The sequence below is a fragment of the Carlito syrichta genome, unplaced genomic scaffold (assembly GCF_000164805.1).
Source record: "Carlito syrichta isolate Samal-C Ts95f unplaced genomic scaffold, Tarsius_syrichta-2.0.1 Scaffold153629, whole genome shotgun sequence".
In the NCBI taxonomy this organism is placed as follows: domain Eukaryota; kingdom Metazoa; phylum Chordata; class Mammalia; order Primates; family Tarsiidae; genus Carlito; species Carlito syrichta.
In genome coordinates this window covers 641,740-658,339 of record NW_007097725.1, presented here as the reverse complement: position 1 = coordinate 658,339, position 16,600 = coordinate 641,740, and the positions used below count along the sequence as shown (strand labels likewise).

Genomic DNA, 16,600 nt, shown 5'->3' with positions numbered 1-16,600 from the left:
ACTCTAAGAAAGTCTGGAACAACAGTCTCTCTCCCTGACATACTTTGGTGCTTCACCATACAACTTCTTTTCTTAATGTTTTCAAATTGTGTGAGGATCCCAGCTCTGACATGTATTGAGTGTGTGCTGTTGGACAAGTTCCTGGTCCCTGTCTCCTTATTAATACAATGAGGGCAATGATAGTACATTTCTTATAAGAGTGTTATGAGGTTACATGAATTAATCCATATAGAGTGTTTAGAAGGGTGCTTGAATCATAAGTGCTCAATAAATATCAGCGCTCGTTATTTGCTACACACTTCCCTTTAGTGTTTCATTCTTTACTGATTTATGCATTTCTTGTTTCTTCCAGCTAGACGGTCCTTCTTGTCATAGGGCTGAACATATAGAATATGCCGGGTACCTAATAGCCCAATATGGAAATGTATTTATCTCTTTCCAAACAGATGAGACTTTTTCAGAAGTTTCATTTACACGTTGTCAGTGATACTTTTAGAGTTTTGTGGGGCTATCACCTAGATAAAAGGTTCTATGGATTTCTTCATCTTTCAAGGTACTAAGATATGCTCAGACATAATCCCGTATTTCAGGGGTTGCTTCCAGTTTCTAATCATCATTAGCAAATAAGCAAAGATTTGTTTAGGATATAGAATATATCAATTTTCTAAAAACCTTCTGGACTACACGCTGTGGGGGCAGGAAGGAAAGGGTCAATATTAATGAGAAAAAAAGATAAATGACATGATCCCCATAGTTCACAAGGAACTTACAATCCAGTGGGACAGAGAGAGAGATGAAGTCCTGCTTGGTGCCTGCATTCCCACCTCACTTGCTGCACTCCCTCTTGCCTCAGCCCCAGTGACTTTGAGTTGCTCAACCAAGCAGAGTCTCCAGCTATCCACTGTCCCTCCTACCTGGACACCCTTTCTACCCCGGCCCCCTGTATGACTGATACAGTTGACTTCCATACCTCGGGATGTGGTTTACATGGTTCAGCTTGGCCTTTATCAATCACTAAATAAATTTCCCATTCCACTCCCAACATTGGCTTATCTTTGTTATATGCTCCATTTGTTACCCTCATAGCACTTGTCAAGATTTGTATTTGTATATATTTATCCATTGGCCTCCATTGTTTATGTACCGTTTTCCCACAACAAGGTCAGTGATCAATATACCTTTATTCACATATGGGATCTCTTTCTTCTAGCAATGTTTTCTTTTCTTGTTGTTAATTTTTTTTTAATTTTCTTTTAAAGGTGTGAGGTACAATTCAGGATTAAGTCTAAAAGTGGTCATCATACAGGTAAATTTAGGCCTCCCTTTGGTCCTCACTTCACCTGGTTTGAGATCAGGTACCCTTATTGATGTTGTGTGTCCCCAGCCCTCACTCTGGCAGTATCCTGCTACTGCCAATCCCTTTCTTATAGTATTATGGTAAATGTTCAGGGTCCGCTTATGAGTGAGAACATGTAGTACTCTGTTCTTTGTTTCTGTGATAGATCACTGAGTATGATAGACTCTAAATTTATCCAAGTTGCTACGAAGTCCATATGTTTGTCCTTCTTTATGGCTCTTCTAGCAAGGCTTTCAACAAATATGTATGGAGTGAGTGAAAGGTTTCAACATATTGTGGTAAGCTCTGGGACTGAGGTGCTGGGAGGCCAGAGAAGCCAGACATCTAGCCCACTCTTGGCAGGTCCCAGAGATTTCCAGAAGGAGGACATTGCACAGGTTGCCAGTGTCTCACCATAGCCCTTCAGCTTGCGTCCCATACAGGCCAACAGCTACTTATTTCCGGGCTGCCGCTCTCCCTCTCCGCTTGAGGGTCTTGCTCAGCCCACACACAGGGAAGCTCAAAAGATCCAGCGTTGGCTGCACAGAGGAGCAACCCTCAATCAATGAGGGGTGACCTGAGCGGCCTGAGCACCTTGGCTTCCTCGCCCCAAGTGAGACACCTCTGAGGTATGAACTGTAGTGTCTCCATGAAGTCTGATGATGCTCAGTTCCCATTGCCAAAACAGTCCCGTTCATTATAACACCTTCCAGGAGCCTCTTCTCTACTGTCCCGTCTCCTGTGAGTGTTTTAGGGACACTCCCTCAATAAATTTCTTGCATTCAAATCTTCAACTTTGCATCAGCTGCCAAAAAATGTCAACATAAGAGAAGGTAAGTGACCAGAATCTTGAAAGAGACATAGAATTCACTAAATAAAGGGGGGGGGGGGAAAGAGGGCAGAGTCTCCACAGTGCAGGAGAAGAAAATCAAAACTCTACTTCCACTCAGCTGCCTTTCTTCTGTTAGGGGTCAGATTTTGGTTTTGGTCGGGCCCCTAGAAGGTATTTACAGGAAAAGACGGCACGAGATACAAGATGGCTGATCCCCTTCACATTTAATAAACTATGTCAGAGTCAACAGCTCAGTTCAGTGCAGGTGGACAGAAGGTCCTAAACTCTTGAAATAACACATAGCAACCCAGCATGCGGCACTCATGAATCTTTAACTAAAGAGATTCTTTGTGTCTTTTCCTTTTTTGAAAAACAACTCAGGGTCCAGGAATGTGATGTTTAACTCCGAGAAGGAAGCCTTGTACAAATGGTTCCTTGAAAGCCAGCATGCAACCTGTTCATAAATTTTATGAGGTGTGAAGCACATGTTCAAGGAAGGATTTATTAGTAAGGCCGTAAGTTAAATTAGGAAGGGTGGTTCATACCTTAAATATTTCATCATTTTCCATACTGTTTATATATCCAGATCCGAGTGTGAAACTTAAATTTGCTTTTAATGCATTCTACTGACAAATGGTTTATTCTAGGCCAATGTATTTTCTTTTGGTTCCTTAGATAGTTATGTTTTGCATTGGAGGGAAATAAGAAAATGCTTTTAAATTCCCTTTTCAATGTTACAGTTTCTGTGCAGATACCACAGAATCACCTTCCTGTAGATTTAATAAAATGCAGTGCTATTTCAAAGATATTAGTAAAGGCATACTGTGTTTTATTGTGCTTTGCTTTATTAAGCTTCATAGATATTGAGGTGTTTTTACAAATTAGAGGTTTGTGGCAACTCTTGAGAAAGTCGATCGGTACCATTTTTCCAACAGCATGTGCTTACTTCAAGTCTCTGTGTTGCATTTTGGTAATGCTCTTAATATTTCAAACTTTTTCATTATCATCATCTCTGTTATGGTGATCTGTGATTAATGATCTTTGATGTTATTCTTGTAACTGTCTGGGGACACCATGAATAGCACCCGTGTGTGATAGAAAACATAATCAATAAATGTTTGTGTTCTGATTGCTCCATTGTCCAGCTATTCCCCCAACTCTCTCTCCCTAAGATACAACAATATTGAAATTAGGCCTACAATAACCCTACAATTGCCTCTAAGTGTTCAAGTGGAAGGAAGTTTCTCTCTTTAAATCCAAAGCTAGAAATGATTAATAATTCTCATGAGGAAGTCATGTCAAAAACCAAGACAGGTCAAAAACTTGGCCTCTTGTGCCAAATAGCCAAGTTGTAAATGCAAAGGAAAGGAAAAGAAAAAGTGCTATTCCAACGAACACATAAATTATAAAGCGACATAGCCTTACTGCTGATATAGAGAAAGTTTGAGTAGTCTGGAGAGAAGATCAAACCAGCCACAACATTCCCTTAAGTCAAAGCCTTCATCCAAAGCAAGGCCCTAACTCTCTCCAATTCTGTGAAGGCTGGGAGAGGCAAGAATGCTGCGGGAAAAAGTTTGAAGTTAGCAGAGTTGGGTTCATGAAGTTTAAGAAAAGAAGTTGTCTCCATGACATAAGAGTGCAAGGCGAAGCAGCAAGTGCTGATGGAGAAGCTGCAGCAAGTTATCCAGACAGTCTAGCTTAGATCATTAATGAAGGTGACTACACTAAACATCAGATTTTCAGAGTGTAGACCAGACAACCTTCTATTGGAAGAAGATGTCACTTAGGATTTTCATAACTAGTAGAAGTCAGTGCCTGGGCTTCAAAGCTTCAAAAAAATAGGGTTACTCTCTTGTTAGAGACTAACAAAGATGGTGACTCAAAGTTGAAGCCAATGCCATTCTGAAAATCGTAGGGCCCTTAAGAAGAATGAGACTCCAACTCAAAAAAAAAAAAAAAAAAGAAGAAGGATGCTACATCTACTTGCCTTTGCTTTATAAATGGAACCACAAAACCTAAATGACAGAATGTGTGTTTACAGCATGGTTTACTGAATATTTTAAGCCCAATGCTAAAGCCCACTACTCAGGAGAAAAGTTGTTTTTAAAAGATTTCTTTAAAAATGTAACTGATCATTGGCAATGCATCTGATCACCCAAGAGTTCTGATGAAGATGTATAAGGAGGTTAATGTTTTTAATGCCTGCTAAGTCAACATTTGTTCTGCAGCCCATGGGTCAAGGAGTAATGTCAATTTCCATGTCTTCTCACTTGAGAAACTGTATATTTTATAAGGCTGTAGCTGCCATAAATAATGATTCATTTGATGGATCTGGAAAAATCTAAGTTGAAAGTCTTCTGGAAAGGAGTCACCGTTCTAGATGCTATTTTATTTTTATAAATTTGTGGGATACATACACAGTTTTGTTACCTGTATAAATTGCTTAGTGGTCAAGTCAGGGTTATTAAAGTATCCTTTACCTGAAAAACATACATTGTACCCATTAACCAATTTCTCATCATCCTCCCCCGTTCTACCTTCTCACCCTTCTGAGTCTCCATTTTCTATCATTTCAACCAGTACATCAATGTTAACACATGTCTTAGCACCCACTTATGAATGACAATATGTGATATTTGTCTTTCTATGCCTGGCTTGTTTCACTTAAAGATAATGACCTCCAGTTCCATCTATGTTTTTATTGTTTATGACTGAATAGTATTCCATTGTGTGTGTGTATAAAATTTTCATTATATATTAAATGTGAATAGATATCTCTCAAAAGAAAATATACAAATAGTCAACAGTTATGTGAAAAAATGCTTAACATCACTAATCATCAGGGAAATGCAAATCAAAACCACAATTAGATATCATTTTACCCCAGTTAGAATGGCTATTATTTAAAGAGACAAAAAATAGCAGATGTTGTTGAGGATGTAGAGAAAAAAGAATTGTTATATACTATTGGTGGGAGTGTAAATTAGTACAGCCTTTATGGAAAAATTATGGACATTATATATATATATATATAAAATGTTCATTACCCATTCATTCGTTCATGGACACTTAGTTGACTCCTTATCTTTGCTATTGTGAATAGTACTCCAATAAACATACAAATGCAGATATTGTTTTGATATATTGGTTTGTTTTCCTTTGAGTAGACATCCAGTAGTAGGATTACTGTATTAAATAGTCATACTCCGATCTTTGATAAAGCTGACAAGAACACACATTGGAGAAAGGACACCCTTTTCAATAAATGGTGCTAGGAAATTAGATAGCCATTTACAGAAGAATAAAATTGGATCCCTATCTCTCTCACCATAAACAAAAATCAGCTCAAGATGGATTAAAGACTTAAACATAAGACCTATAAAACTACTAAGAGAAAACTCTTCTGGACATTGGTCTAGAATGTATGACTAAGACCTTAAAAGCAATGGCAATAAAACAGATAAATGGAACTTGATTCAACTAAAAAGCAGCAAAATAAATAATGATCAGAGTAAACAGACAACCTGCAGAATGGGAGAAGCTATTTGCAAAAGATTCATTTGAGAGGGAACTATTATCCAAAATATACAAGAAATTCAAACAACTCAAAAAAACAACAAATAATTATATTAAAAAGTGGGCAAAGAATGTGAATAGATACCTCTCAAAAGAAAATATACAAATAGTCAACAGTTATGTGAAAAAATGCTTAACATCCCTAATCATCAGAGAAATGCGAATCAAAGCCACAATTAGATATCCTTTTACCCCAGTTAGAATGGCTATTATTTAAAGAGATGAAAAATAACAGATGTTGTTGAGGATGTAGAGAAAAAAGAATTGTTATATACCATTGGTGGGAGTGTAAATTAGCACAGCCTCTATGGAAAAAGTATGGAGATTTCTCAAAGAAGCAAAATTGCAAACCAGGGAAAGTGAGGACAAGATGGAGGCCCAAACTTCACCTATATGCAGACCGCTTATGTGGCTAAATCTGACTTGTACCCCACATCGCTGTTTTTAAAAAAGAGTAAAAATGCTATGAGAGCATTAGTGATTCATGGGAGGAGGTCAAAATGTCAACTCAACAGGAATTTGAAAGAAGATCAATCTAATCTGTGGATGACTTTGAGAGATTCAAGGCTTCAGAGGAAGAAGTGACTGAAGATTTGGTGGAAACAGCAAAGGACTGGAATTACAAGTAGAGCCTGAAGAGGTGACTGAGCTGCTATAATCTCATGGCCAGATTTTAATAGATGATGAATTGCTTCTTATGGATGAGCAAATAAAGTGGACTATGGCCCTCGATCTGTAATCTCAGGAACCTTGGCTCCTGCCCAGAGCACTTCAAAAGGAGAGCTATACTGTTGAAAAAGTATAAACTTCACAGAACTTAAAAACTATTGAAATCACACTCTAATAGTAAAGTTCCATAAATTTGAAAGTATTTATACTACAAACTATACCGACTGCTGTCTTAACAGCCTTACATTATTCTGCATCTCTTTGTGTGGGTATGGTTAATTTTATACATCTAAAGAATAACACTTATTAAAAGAACCTAAATTTTTACATTTTTAAAGCTAAGAATCGTATATTTGTATATGTGTGTCTGTGTTGTTCTATAATGGTAAAAACGACTCATATAGAAACAAAAATTCATTACAATATGCTATGTAAGTATATAGTGTGCACCCTACATAGCTCCTTGAATCCAAAAAGTAGTCAAAATATCAACTCAAAATTTAAAAAAAACACATCTAGTGAAAATAATTTTTCAATCTCTGTTTTTATATTTCCCTGCCACACAGCCACTGAAACTTTCTGCAAAGTGATAATAGCCTTAATTAAAACCAAATAGAGGCTGGGCTCGGTGGCTCAGCCTGTAATCCCAGCACTTTGTGAGGCCGAGGCAAGTGGATTGCCTGAGCCTGTGAGTTCAAGACCAACCCAGGCAACGTGGTGAGACCTCGTCTCTACAATAAGTAAAAAAAACTTAGCCAGGTGTGGTAGTGCATGTCCGTAGTTCCAGCTACTTGAAAGGCTGAGGCAGAAGGATCTCCAGAGTCCAGTAGATTGACACAGGGGTGGCCATGAGCATGCCACTGCACTCCAGCCTGGGCCACGGAGTGAGACTCCAACTCAAAAAAAGAAAAAGAAGGCCAAAAAGACATAGATCACTGAAATATATTGGCTAAGTTAAAGATGAGAAACTAGCTGATTTTTAAGTATGCAAAGCCTTGGTTCATTTCACAAAAGGTGAATAGCAATGTTGTTTCAGTATTGTGCAATGAAACCTGCTTGTAATATTTTTTCTGCGTTTAAAATTCTAACTAGGAGCCAAAGTTTGTCATTAAAATCCCATACTTGAACAAGTTCAGGCAAAATGTTTCTAATTATAACTTGCTCTGCTTTCTTTTTAATCTAGTAGGTTTCCTTTATAAGGGACAGGATAAGCTATGGATATTCAGACACAGGGCATAAACATACCTAGGGTGACCATATTTCAAGGCATCAAATGTTTATTTTATGTAATTGTTAAAATTTAGATTTTGGAATCAGTCACCTGGATTTGACTCATTAGGTCTGCAAGTGATTAGCTGTATGACTTGGACCTCTGTTTTCCTCTCTATAACATGGCAGTGTGGAAAGCATCTATCCCACATATTTATTGTGGAGATTTAAAAAATAATAATGCATGAAAAGCATCCAGCATTGTGCCTGACTCTTAGATAGTACTCAGCAAATATCCACTATTATTATTGTTTTCGTGGGTCTCCTATGTGCCAGACACATCACCAGACTCCTCGCATAATATAATTACAGGGTCACAGAAGGCCTACAGACTAAGTATTCTTTTCTCTGTTTTAGAATTTAAAAGACTGAAGCATAGAGAAGAGGTCAAAAACTCTCTGGTGAGACACTGGACAATGATTGAAACCCAGCTGTCTCTCCCTCCATGCTCTTTTCTCCATGTATGTCCTTGTCTAATACAGTACTAGACACATGTGACCACTTGCATTTTAATTTTAAATTAATTGAAGTTAATTAAAGCAAATAGTTTAGTTCTTCTGTTCCAGTAGCCAGATGTCAAGTCTCAATAACCATATGTTGCTGGCCACTATGGAATTGGACTGTGCAGATATAGAATACTTCCACCATTGCAGAGAAATTGTTGGACAATCTATGCCATACTATTATCTCCCTAGGCTGGTGAATCACAGTAGGAAATAATACAACTTTCTAAAACTCATAATAAATGATCATTAATAAATTACTTAAACCTCTGTGGTGAAGACAACACATTTACTATAGACAGCCATGTAAGCCACAGTTAATTCTATCCAACAGTCTGCATAGGAATAGAAAACATCTCTTTGAACAGATCAAGTGCCAGAAAACTGGAAAATGCCTCAGCTGCAGTTTAGGCAATCTTTTTGTCCATTGATAAGAAATATGGATGATGGGAAATCCTAAAGTCAATATGAAAATGCCAGAGGAATCGCTAACATCCCTTCCACCTCTGATACTCTGTGAGTCCCTGATTTCCAATAAAACGCAAAGCCGTTTTCTGTATTTCTTTTAGTTTTCTGATAATGGTCCACCTAGGTGTAAGCTTTGGAAAGAAATGATGGTGATTTGTTATTTATGCCCTTAACATTGATATTTTACCCAGAAATTCTTCCTCTAACTAGAAATCAGATGATCTTTCTTGTTAGGCAGCCAATATGCAATATTTGTGATATCTACCATCCTCTTGTTGTAGACTGTTTTGATTGGTATCAGATATTGCAATGCGGGGCCTTTCAATGCAATGAGCAAATGAGAGTGGCAAAAAGCCAGATAATCCATATTCAAAACAAAACCATATCAATTGTCTCTTTGAGAAGAGGTTCTTTCATATAAAACCAACCCTGTTTGATTTTAGAAGAAACGGTAAAGGCATGAGGAACAGACCTGGGGAACTTCATGCATGTAAAAGAGCATGTGGGTATCATAGAAAGAACATTTGGTAAGTGATCAGAAGATCTGACAACCTTCCTGGTTTCCCGATCATATCTCAACCATAGAATTTAGCATATTGTGTTTTAACTGCCAGCTCCCATATCCAATTCTCCCATAAACTTTGAACTCCTTAAAAGCTATTGCCTATCTCGGTTCCTTAGGACAAGGTAAAATATTAGGCTCATTGAAAAGACAATATGGACTTTGCAGCAACTTGGATGTATTTACAGTCTATAAACTCAGTGATGTATCATAGAAACAAAGAAGAGAATACTATATGTTCTCACTCATAAGCGGACTCTGAACATTTACCCTCATACTATAAGAAAGGGATTGGCAGTAGTGGGAGACTGCCAGGGTCAGGGTGGAGACACAACATTAATAAGGCTACCTGATCTCAAACCAATGGGGATCAAAGGGAGGCCCAAACTTTACCTGTATGACATTCACTTGTGTACCTAATTCTGAATTGTACTCCACATCTCTATAATAAAGCATAAAAAAGAAAAAATAATAATAAATAAACAGAAAAAGAAAAGACAAACTAACAAATAATTTTGAGGTAGCTAATATAATCAAGGAATACCAAGAAGCTATATAAAAACCACCCTCCTTCTCTCCCCTAAAATTTATAATTATTACCCTGAAACCTTCACACCTCATTGCCTATTATTGCTCTAACCAACTTGCTCTGGTCTAATACAACATGGCTCATGTGCTTACCTGTTTAATCTTTGCCAAGGTGACTGGGTTAATATTTAAATTCTAAGGTTTTCTCAGATGTCAGAGGCATTTGAGAAGCAATGTCTTTAAAAATTTACATTAAAAAAAAGAAGAAGGAAAGGCTATATTCTTTTAGTTCTGGTTAGTCTCACAGAAAGGAATTAGTTAAAATGAGAAATTAGAAACTATTGACTGGCTATCAACTCAACCTCCTGAGAAGACACGGTTAGTCACTTACGCCTGTGGAATGTGTTCAGTACTAAAAAATATTAGCATAGACTAAAGTAATTAACACAGTCACTAAGGAGGCCTAATTTATAGTTTGCAATTTAAATCCCGGAAATTCTGGCTCATTTATGCAAGTCATTATGCTTAATAACCCAGAAACTTGGCTGCTATAATCACTTATAACCCATTAGGTCTTCCGGCATACACCTCCTGGCCTCTATAGATGTCCTCACGCTCCTAGCTGCTAGAAGATCAAGAGGTGGCTTTCTACACCTGCACGTATCTTTTCACTACTAAAGCCACTATGTAACACCTAAAACAAAAATTCCAACTTCCCAATGTAATACTATAAGAAAATGACTGACGGTACTGGGAAACTATGGGGGGGGGGAATGGGATTGACAGTAGCAAACATCTGTCTGGGGATGGGGAAACACCTCTTATCAACAGGGTGCCTGAATGAAACGTAACTGTACACCTAACTGTACACCCTAACTGTACCCCACAAAACCATAATAAACAATATTGATTATGAAAAAAAAAATTCCAACTTCTGCAGGAACAGCTATGCTGACATCAAAGAGGGAATGATTTCCAGTCCACAATGACGGCAAGAGACACTGACCCTTTCTTCTTTCTTCAACTGAGGCTTTGATTTTGTTTCCTTAAAATGACATATTCCCCATTAGAAAAGAGAAACATCACTCACAATGATATTGAACTTGCAAGTTCTCACTGTCATGCGTTAGGATGGTCTGCCTTTCTAAGGCAGTTTCTTTCCCGAATAAGGAAGAAATCAAACGGATTTGCTAGAGTTAGACCTTTCCTGAATATTGTTGGTAATATCTGAGTTATTTCCTTTGGCAAATTTACATTTCCTCTGTGTTCCACTTCCTTTAAGAGATCCTGGTTTACAAGCCAACTTTTTTTTTTTTCCATTTGTCTTTCTTCTTGCTTTCTCAAGTAAACATTTGTATGAGCTTTTAACCATCAGGAATGAGAGCACTAAGAGAAGGCATTTGGTCTTACTTTCTGTGGCACTGCCACCAAAGGGTCTATGCAAAGAGTCTATCTCATCTTTTCTTGCTGACTGCAGACAATGACTTGATCTCAGAAATAGCTTCCTATTGGGTGAACTAGACAAGAAAGAGTTGTACCTCCCATGGCAAACCCTCCACCTCCCGAACAACTGTAAAGGTCCAGAACCATCCATCAACTAAAAAGCAGTCCCTCAACAGTGGTATATTGAATACCTGTTGCAGGCCAGACACAGCTGTAGGCAAGAAGCTTATAATAGGCTTACACGGCTCCGAGGAAGAAGGAACAGCTAACCCCGGGCATTTCTTATAGGGCTAGCATTTAGCAAACTCCATGATAAATCCTTCTCCGAGGTTATTGTCATGTGTAAAAACAATGTAATCCCATCGGATTTTTCCTTTTCTCATTTCACAGACTATCAGTACTGGGGCTCAGAGCTCCAGCTACCTACTCTGGATTTTGAAGATGTTTTAAAAACTGATGAACATGCCTACAAATGGCTGTCTAGCCTCAAGAGAATAGGTATAGTACGACTCACAGGAGCTGCTGACAAACGAGGAGAAGTTTTAAAGCTTGGGAAAAGGATTGGCTTCCTCTATCTCACATTTTATGGGTGAGTCACCAGATGGTTTGTATTCTTCCATGACAAAGTTTGACTTATTTTCCAATGGCGGGGGGGTGTTGAAAACAACATTGATTGAAGATAGGAAAATGTTCATGATGTCTCCAGAAGAAAATCAGATGGAAAGAGGAGTCTAAAAGAAGTAGTATTTCTTTGAGAATAGCTACAATTTTTTAAGGAGCCTAAAAGCCCAAAGACATCACACCTCAAAGATATCAGGCAACTTACAGGTGATATATTAGTCTGCTTGGACTGCTATCACAAAATATCACAGACTGGATAAGGTCAACAATAAAAATTTAGTTTTTTTCCATTCTGGAAGCTGGAATTCCAAGGTCAAGGTGCCAGGAGGGATTGGTTTCTGGTGAGGGAAACAATTCAGTCCATAATGGGTGGGAGGAAGGACTGTATTTCTCCAAGACTCCAAAATACTCAACTTTATAAATGGTAAGGTTTACTAAATTTTTACCTCCCAAGAGTTGGCACAAAATAAAGTTGGACATTGGGAAACTGAAATCAGCCACTAGACATGTTAAAAAGATAAAACTAACACTCAGAAAATTAAGCCTATGTGCTTTATTAAGTAACAGGAGCTATAATTTATTTTAACTTTGGAACAAGAGGTTGCTTGTGTAAGAATTTCCTGGGAGGTAATGTTAATTATGGATAGTGAAACGCTAGCAACAGGAAACACTTATCTGGAAGTGGAGGTATAATTGTATTTTTTTAAGACCAACCCTCATATGAGATGAATACAACTATTCTTGGGCTCATAGAGCAGAAAGCATCGAAAGTGAAAGTTGCAACTGATAGCACACAGGCTGTATTCAGATGTTTGGTTTAGCCCACATGACCTTGAAATAAAATGGAATTAGTTGTCAACAATTAGGAGAGACCTCATCTCTACAATAAATCACCAAAACTTGCTGGGCATGGTGGCATGCCTCTGTAATTCCGGCCACTTGGAAGACGGAGGCGGAAGAATCTCCTAAGCCCAGCAGGTCAAGACTGCGGTGGCCGTGAGCGTGCCACGGCACACCAGCCTGGGTGACAAGAGTGAGACTCCAATTCAAAAGAAAAGGAGAGATTTTGCATTAAATGTGGTCCTGACTTTGCTTGAAAATCAAATCTAACAACAAATGAGCCTAAATTCTTGCATCTGCTGGATGTTAGTGGAGGCTATCCTTGAAGAAGGCATTGGCTCACTCTCCAGTTTGCTAAAGTCCTCCATCTTCCCCAGATCTGCAAGCGTCCTGCTAGCCCTTGGCTTTACCACCCTTAATCCTCACGGTAGACGACTGCACCATGTTTAGATTTGGACAACCCTGGCCCTATCCGAAACCACAAATTTACTTTTACCATTAGCAATTTATATTTCCTGTACACCTGCAAGAATTTGAGCTGCCTTAGAGATTACAACAACAGCAACCGACAAAGAAAAGAGTGGGGAAAAAAAACTTGAAATCCGTAAGAGTCTCAACTGTATTCTGTATTATTTATTTAATTCTTACCACTGCTCTCTGACATAGATATTATCCTCTGATTCATTGATAAGGAAATTGAAGCTCAGAAAATTATTTGCAACCCAGGTGACACTGGAGTTAAACAGAACACTTCCAAATAAATCTCTTCTAAGTAGTTTTACTTAGTTTTTATTTGTTGACCACATGCTTTTTGTATCTCTTCCAAAGCATTTCCCAATTTTATAGCAGTGGCCAAATCTGGGGCTCTTTGTGAGAGTTTCCCAACCCTCCCCCGCCATCACACTGAGGGTCAGAATCTTAGTCTTGATTTATGATTCGTGTTCTATTTTGTTTTTACAGGTCCTATAAAAGGGCTTATTACTTTGGCCACTGGTCTGATATTGTGAAATTATTGGAATAAATACTAAAGTTCTGTTGTCAAAACAAATCAGACCTCCCGCTGCTATTTCATGTCCTCTATGGACTGTCCCATCCACCAGACAAGTTGCATCTACTCCATCCCACCTTCCTTGGATAATCACGTTTCTTACCTGCATCTCTCAAGTTATACAAACCCAAAGAAATGCCTTTTCTTGCCGCCTTACTCTTTACTTCCACCACTGATAATCAAGATTTCTCCATATTTTTTTTTTGGCAATTTTTAATTCCCTATCCCAATAACTAACAAGAGAGAACAGTTTTGTTTGGCAGTTATTGCTGTTTTAATTGCTTTTTTTTTATCTTGCGGTATTATTTTTGTTGTTAAGAGAATAAGAAAAGTGAACAATTTCTCTAAAGATATCCCCCTTTTCTGCTCCTCTCCATAGTAATGTGTGAAAGTGATACTGAAGTCTGGGTTAACATGAGATTTAAAAGAAGAAGGAATACTTAGAGCAGTGGTTCTCAACCTAGGTTGCAAGCTGGATAAACCAATTTTTAAAAAATACTGACAACTGTATCCCATCTCCAGAGATATTTTTTTTCTAACAGGACTGGTATTTGGCCTGAATATCAGGACATTTCAAAACTCTGCAGGTAATTCTCATGGGCAGCCAGTTGAATACCGCTGGCTGAGAGGAAGGGGGACTTCAAGAGAAGGCGAGTCTTCGTTGGGATAGAACTTGAGTGCTTTACATCATCTGAACTCTCTTTCTCTTATTCTGGTAGTGCCTGGACATGACTTATCATCATAAGAGAATCAGCAGCTGCCTTAAACAAGGTCCCTCTCTTTCCTATCTTTATTTCTCCACTGAAAAAGTATCTTACTCTTGTTTGAAAAAGTAATTGGTTGGCGAGTGGGTGAATGGAATGAATGAATGAAGGCAATAAATAATGGAGAAGAGGGACTGAGAAAAATAGGAGAGGGATAGAGAAAGGAAAGTAGGGACAAGAGAAAGGAAATTGGGGCCAAGAAAAAGGTAAGCTTTGTTTTCCGTGCAGTTTTCTCAAGGAAGCTTGGAACATTCTTGCTTGGATAACACAAATAATGACTTGGTGGTGCCACTTTAAACCTGCCTCCCCTGGGAAATGAATACCCACCAGGCATGTTTCCATTCAAGTAGAGTTATTAGTTTGAAGAATATTAAATATGTGGGCTAACATGAAAATGAGAATAGCTATTTAGGGGTTCATGGCTGCCATCTCAATTGTTAAGTGGTTGGTTGGATGAACAAAAAACGGATTCCAGCATTTCATGTAGTATGTGGTAGACCAGAAATCAGTGTTTAATAAATAAATGCATGCCTAGATGTTTTTAAAGAATGATAAACCAGCAGATGAATGCAATGATTATTAGAGTATTGTATAATTATTAACCTATGTTCAGCTCAATCACAATGGTCATAGCCTTCAGGATGGAAGCACAGGTCATTGTCCACATCAATATTTTCTCAGATGCTTGTCTTGATTTTGTCAGCACATCATCTTGACAATTGTTTTACACAACCATGTGAGATGCTCAGTAACTGCACTGCTTTAATAATGATGAATACTTTCCTGGAAGAAAAGGATAAGAACAGGTAAAGAAGCTCCCATTGTTAGTTTTGTCAGGTATATATATGTATGGAGCAGTAGGTAAAAAGATAAAGTTTTGAACCAACCATGCTGCCCATCAAAAATGGACTGGATAAAAAAAAAAATGAGGTACATATACACGATGGAATATTATGCAGCCATAAAGAAGAACAAACATATGAACTTTGCAGCATACTCAGTGATCTATCACAGAAACAAAGAACTGAGTACCATATGTTCTCACTCATAAGTGGACCCTGAACATTTACCATAATACCATAAGGAAGGGATAGGCAGTAGCGGGATACTGCCGGGGTGGGGGTGGGGGCACAACATCAATAAGGGTACCTGATCTCAAACCAGGCAAATTAGGGACCAAAAAGAGGCCTAAACTTTACCTATATGATGCCCACTTGTATACTTAATCCTGAGTTGTACCTCACATCTTTAAAATTAAAGAAATAATAATCATAAAACTGACAACTGAGCAATGAACAGCAAAATAAACAACCCCCCCAAAAAAGAAAGTTTTAGGAGAATTTACACCTTTGATTTCAGGCAATGTAGTTTTAACAGAGTGAAGTCAAAAAGCCTTATCTTATATTCTTTTTCCCCCACCTAAAGAAAAATCCACAAAAATAATAACTTCCTGGAATCCCTTGGAAAAGGCATATTATTGAAGAAACTGAATTTTATGACATGATTGATTGATTGATTGAGTTGGAGTCTCACTCTCGCCCAGACTGGAGTGCAGCGACCGCTCCCGGCCACCGCAGCCTCGACCTGCCGGGCTCCGGCGATCCCTCCACCTCAGCCTTCCGGGTAGCCGGAATTACAGGCGCGCGCTACCACGCCCGGCTGATATTTGATTTATTGTAGAGATGAGGTCTTGCTGCCCAGGCGGGTCTCGAACCCGCGGGCTCAGGCGATCCACTCACCTCAGCCTCCCAAAGGCGCGGGATCACAGGCTGAGCCACCGAGCCCGGCAATGACATGATTTAATCCAATAGGAAGTAGCCAGTGTAAACTAGTTTTATATACTGCCATCTTCAATGATTACACCTAGTTCGAATGTTTTCAACAATGTATCCCACGACGTAAATCCCAAAGACAGTAAAATCTTTGTCAGCCGGGCTCGTGGCTCAGCCTGTAATCCCGCGCTTTGAGAGGCCGAGGTGAGTGGATTGCCTGAGCCCGCGGGTTCATGACCCGCCCGGGCAACTTGGCGAGACCTCATCTCTACAATAAGTCAAAAAATTAGCCGGGCATGGTAGCGGGCACCTGTAGTTCCAGCTACGTGGAAGGCTGAGGCGGAAGGATCGCGGGAGCCCAGCAGGTCG

General features: G+C 38.8%; 1 protein-coding gene across 1 annotated transcript in view; it reads left to right on the top strand.

Moving 5' to 3' along the window:
- The first annotated feature begins 11,524 nt into the window (after positions 1 to 11,524).
- Positions 11,525 to 16,600, top strand: part of BBOX1 (gamma-butyrobetaine hydroxylase 1) — a 42,298-nt gene continuing 37,222 nt past the window's right edge. The window contains exon 1 of the mRNA XM_008050733.1: positions 11,525 to 11,775. Within this exon, the coding sequence (XP_008048924.1) occupies positions 11,525 to 11,775 (251 nt within the window). The remainder of the gene's footprint in view (positions 11,776 to 16,600) is intronic.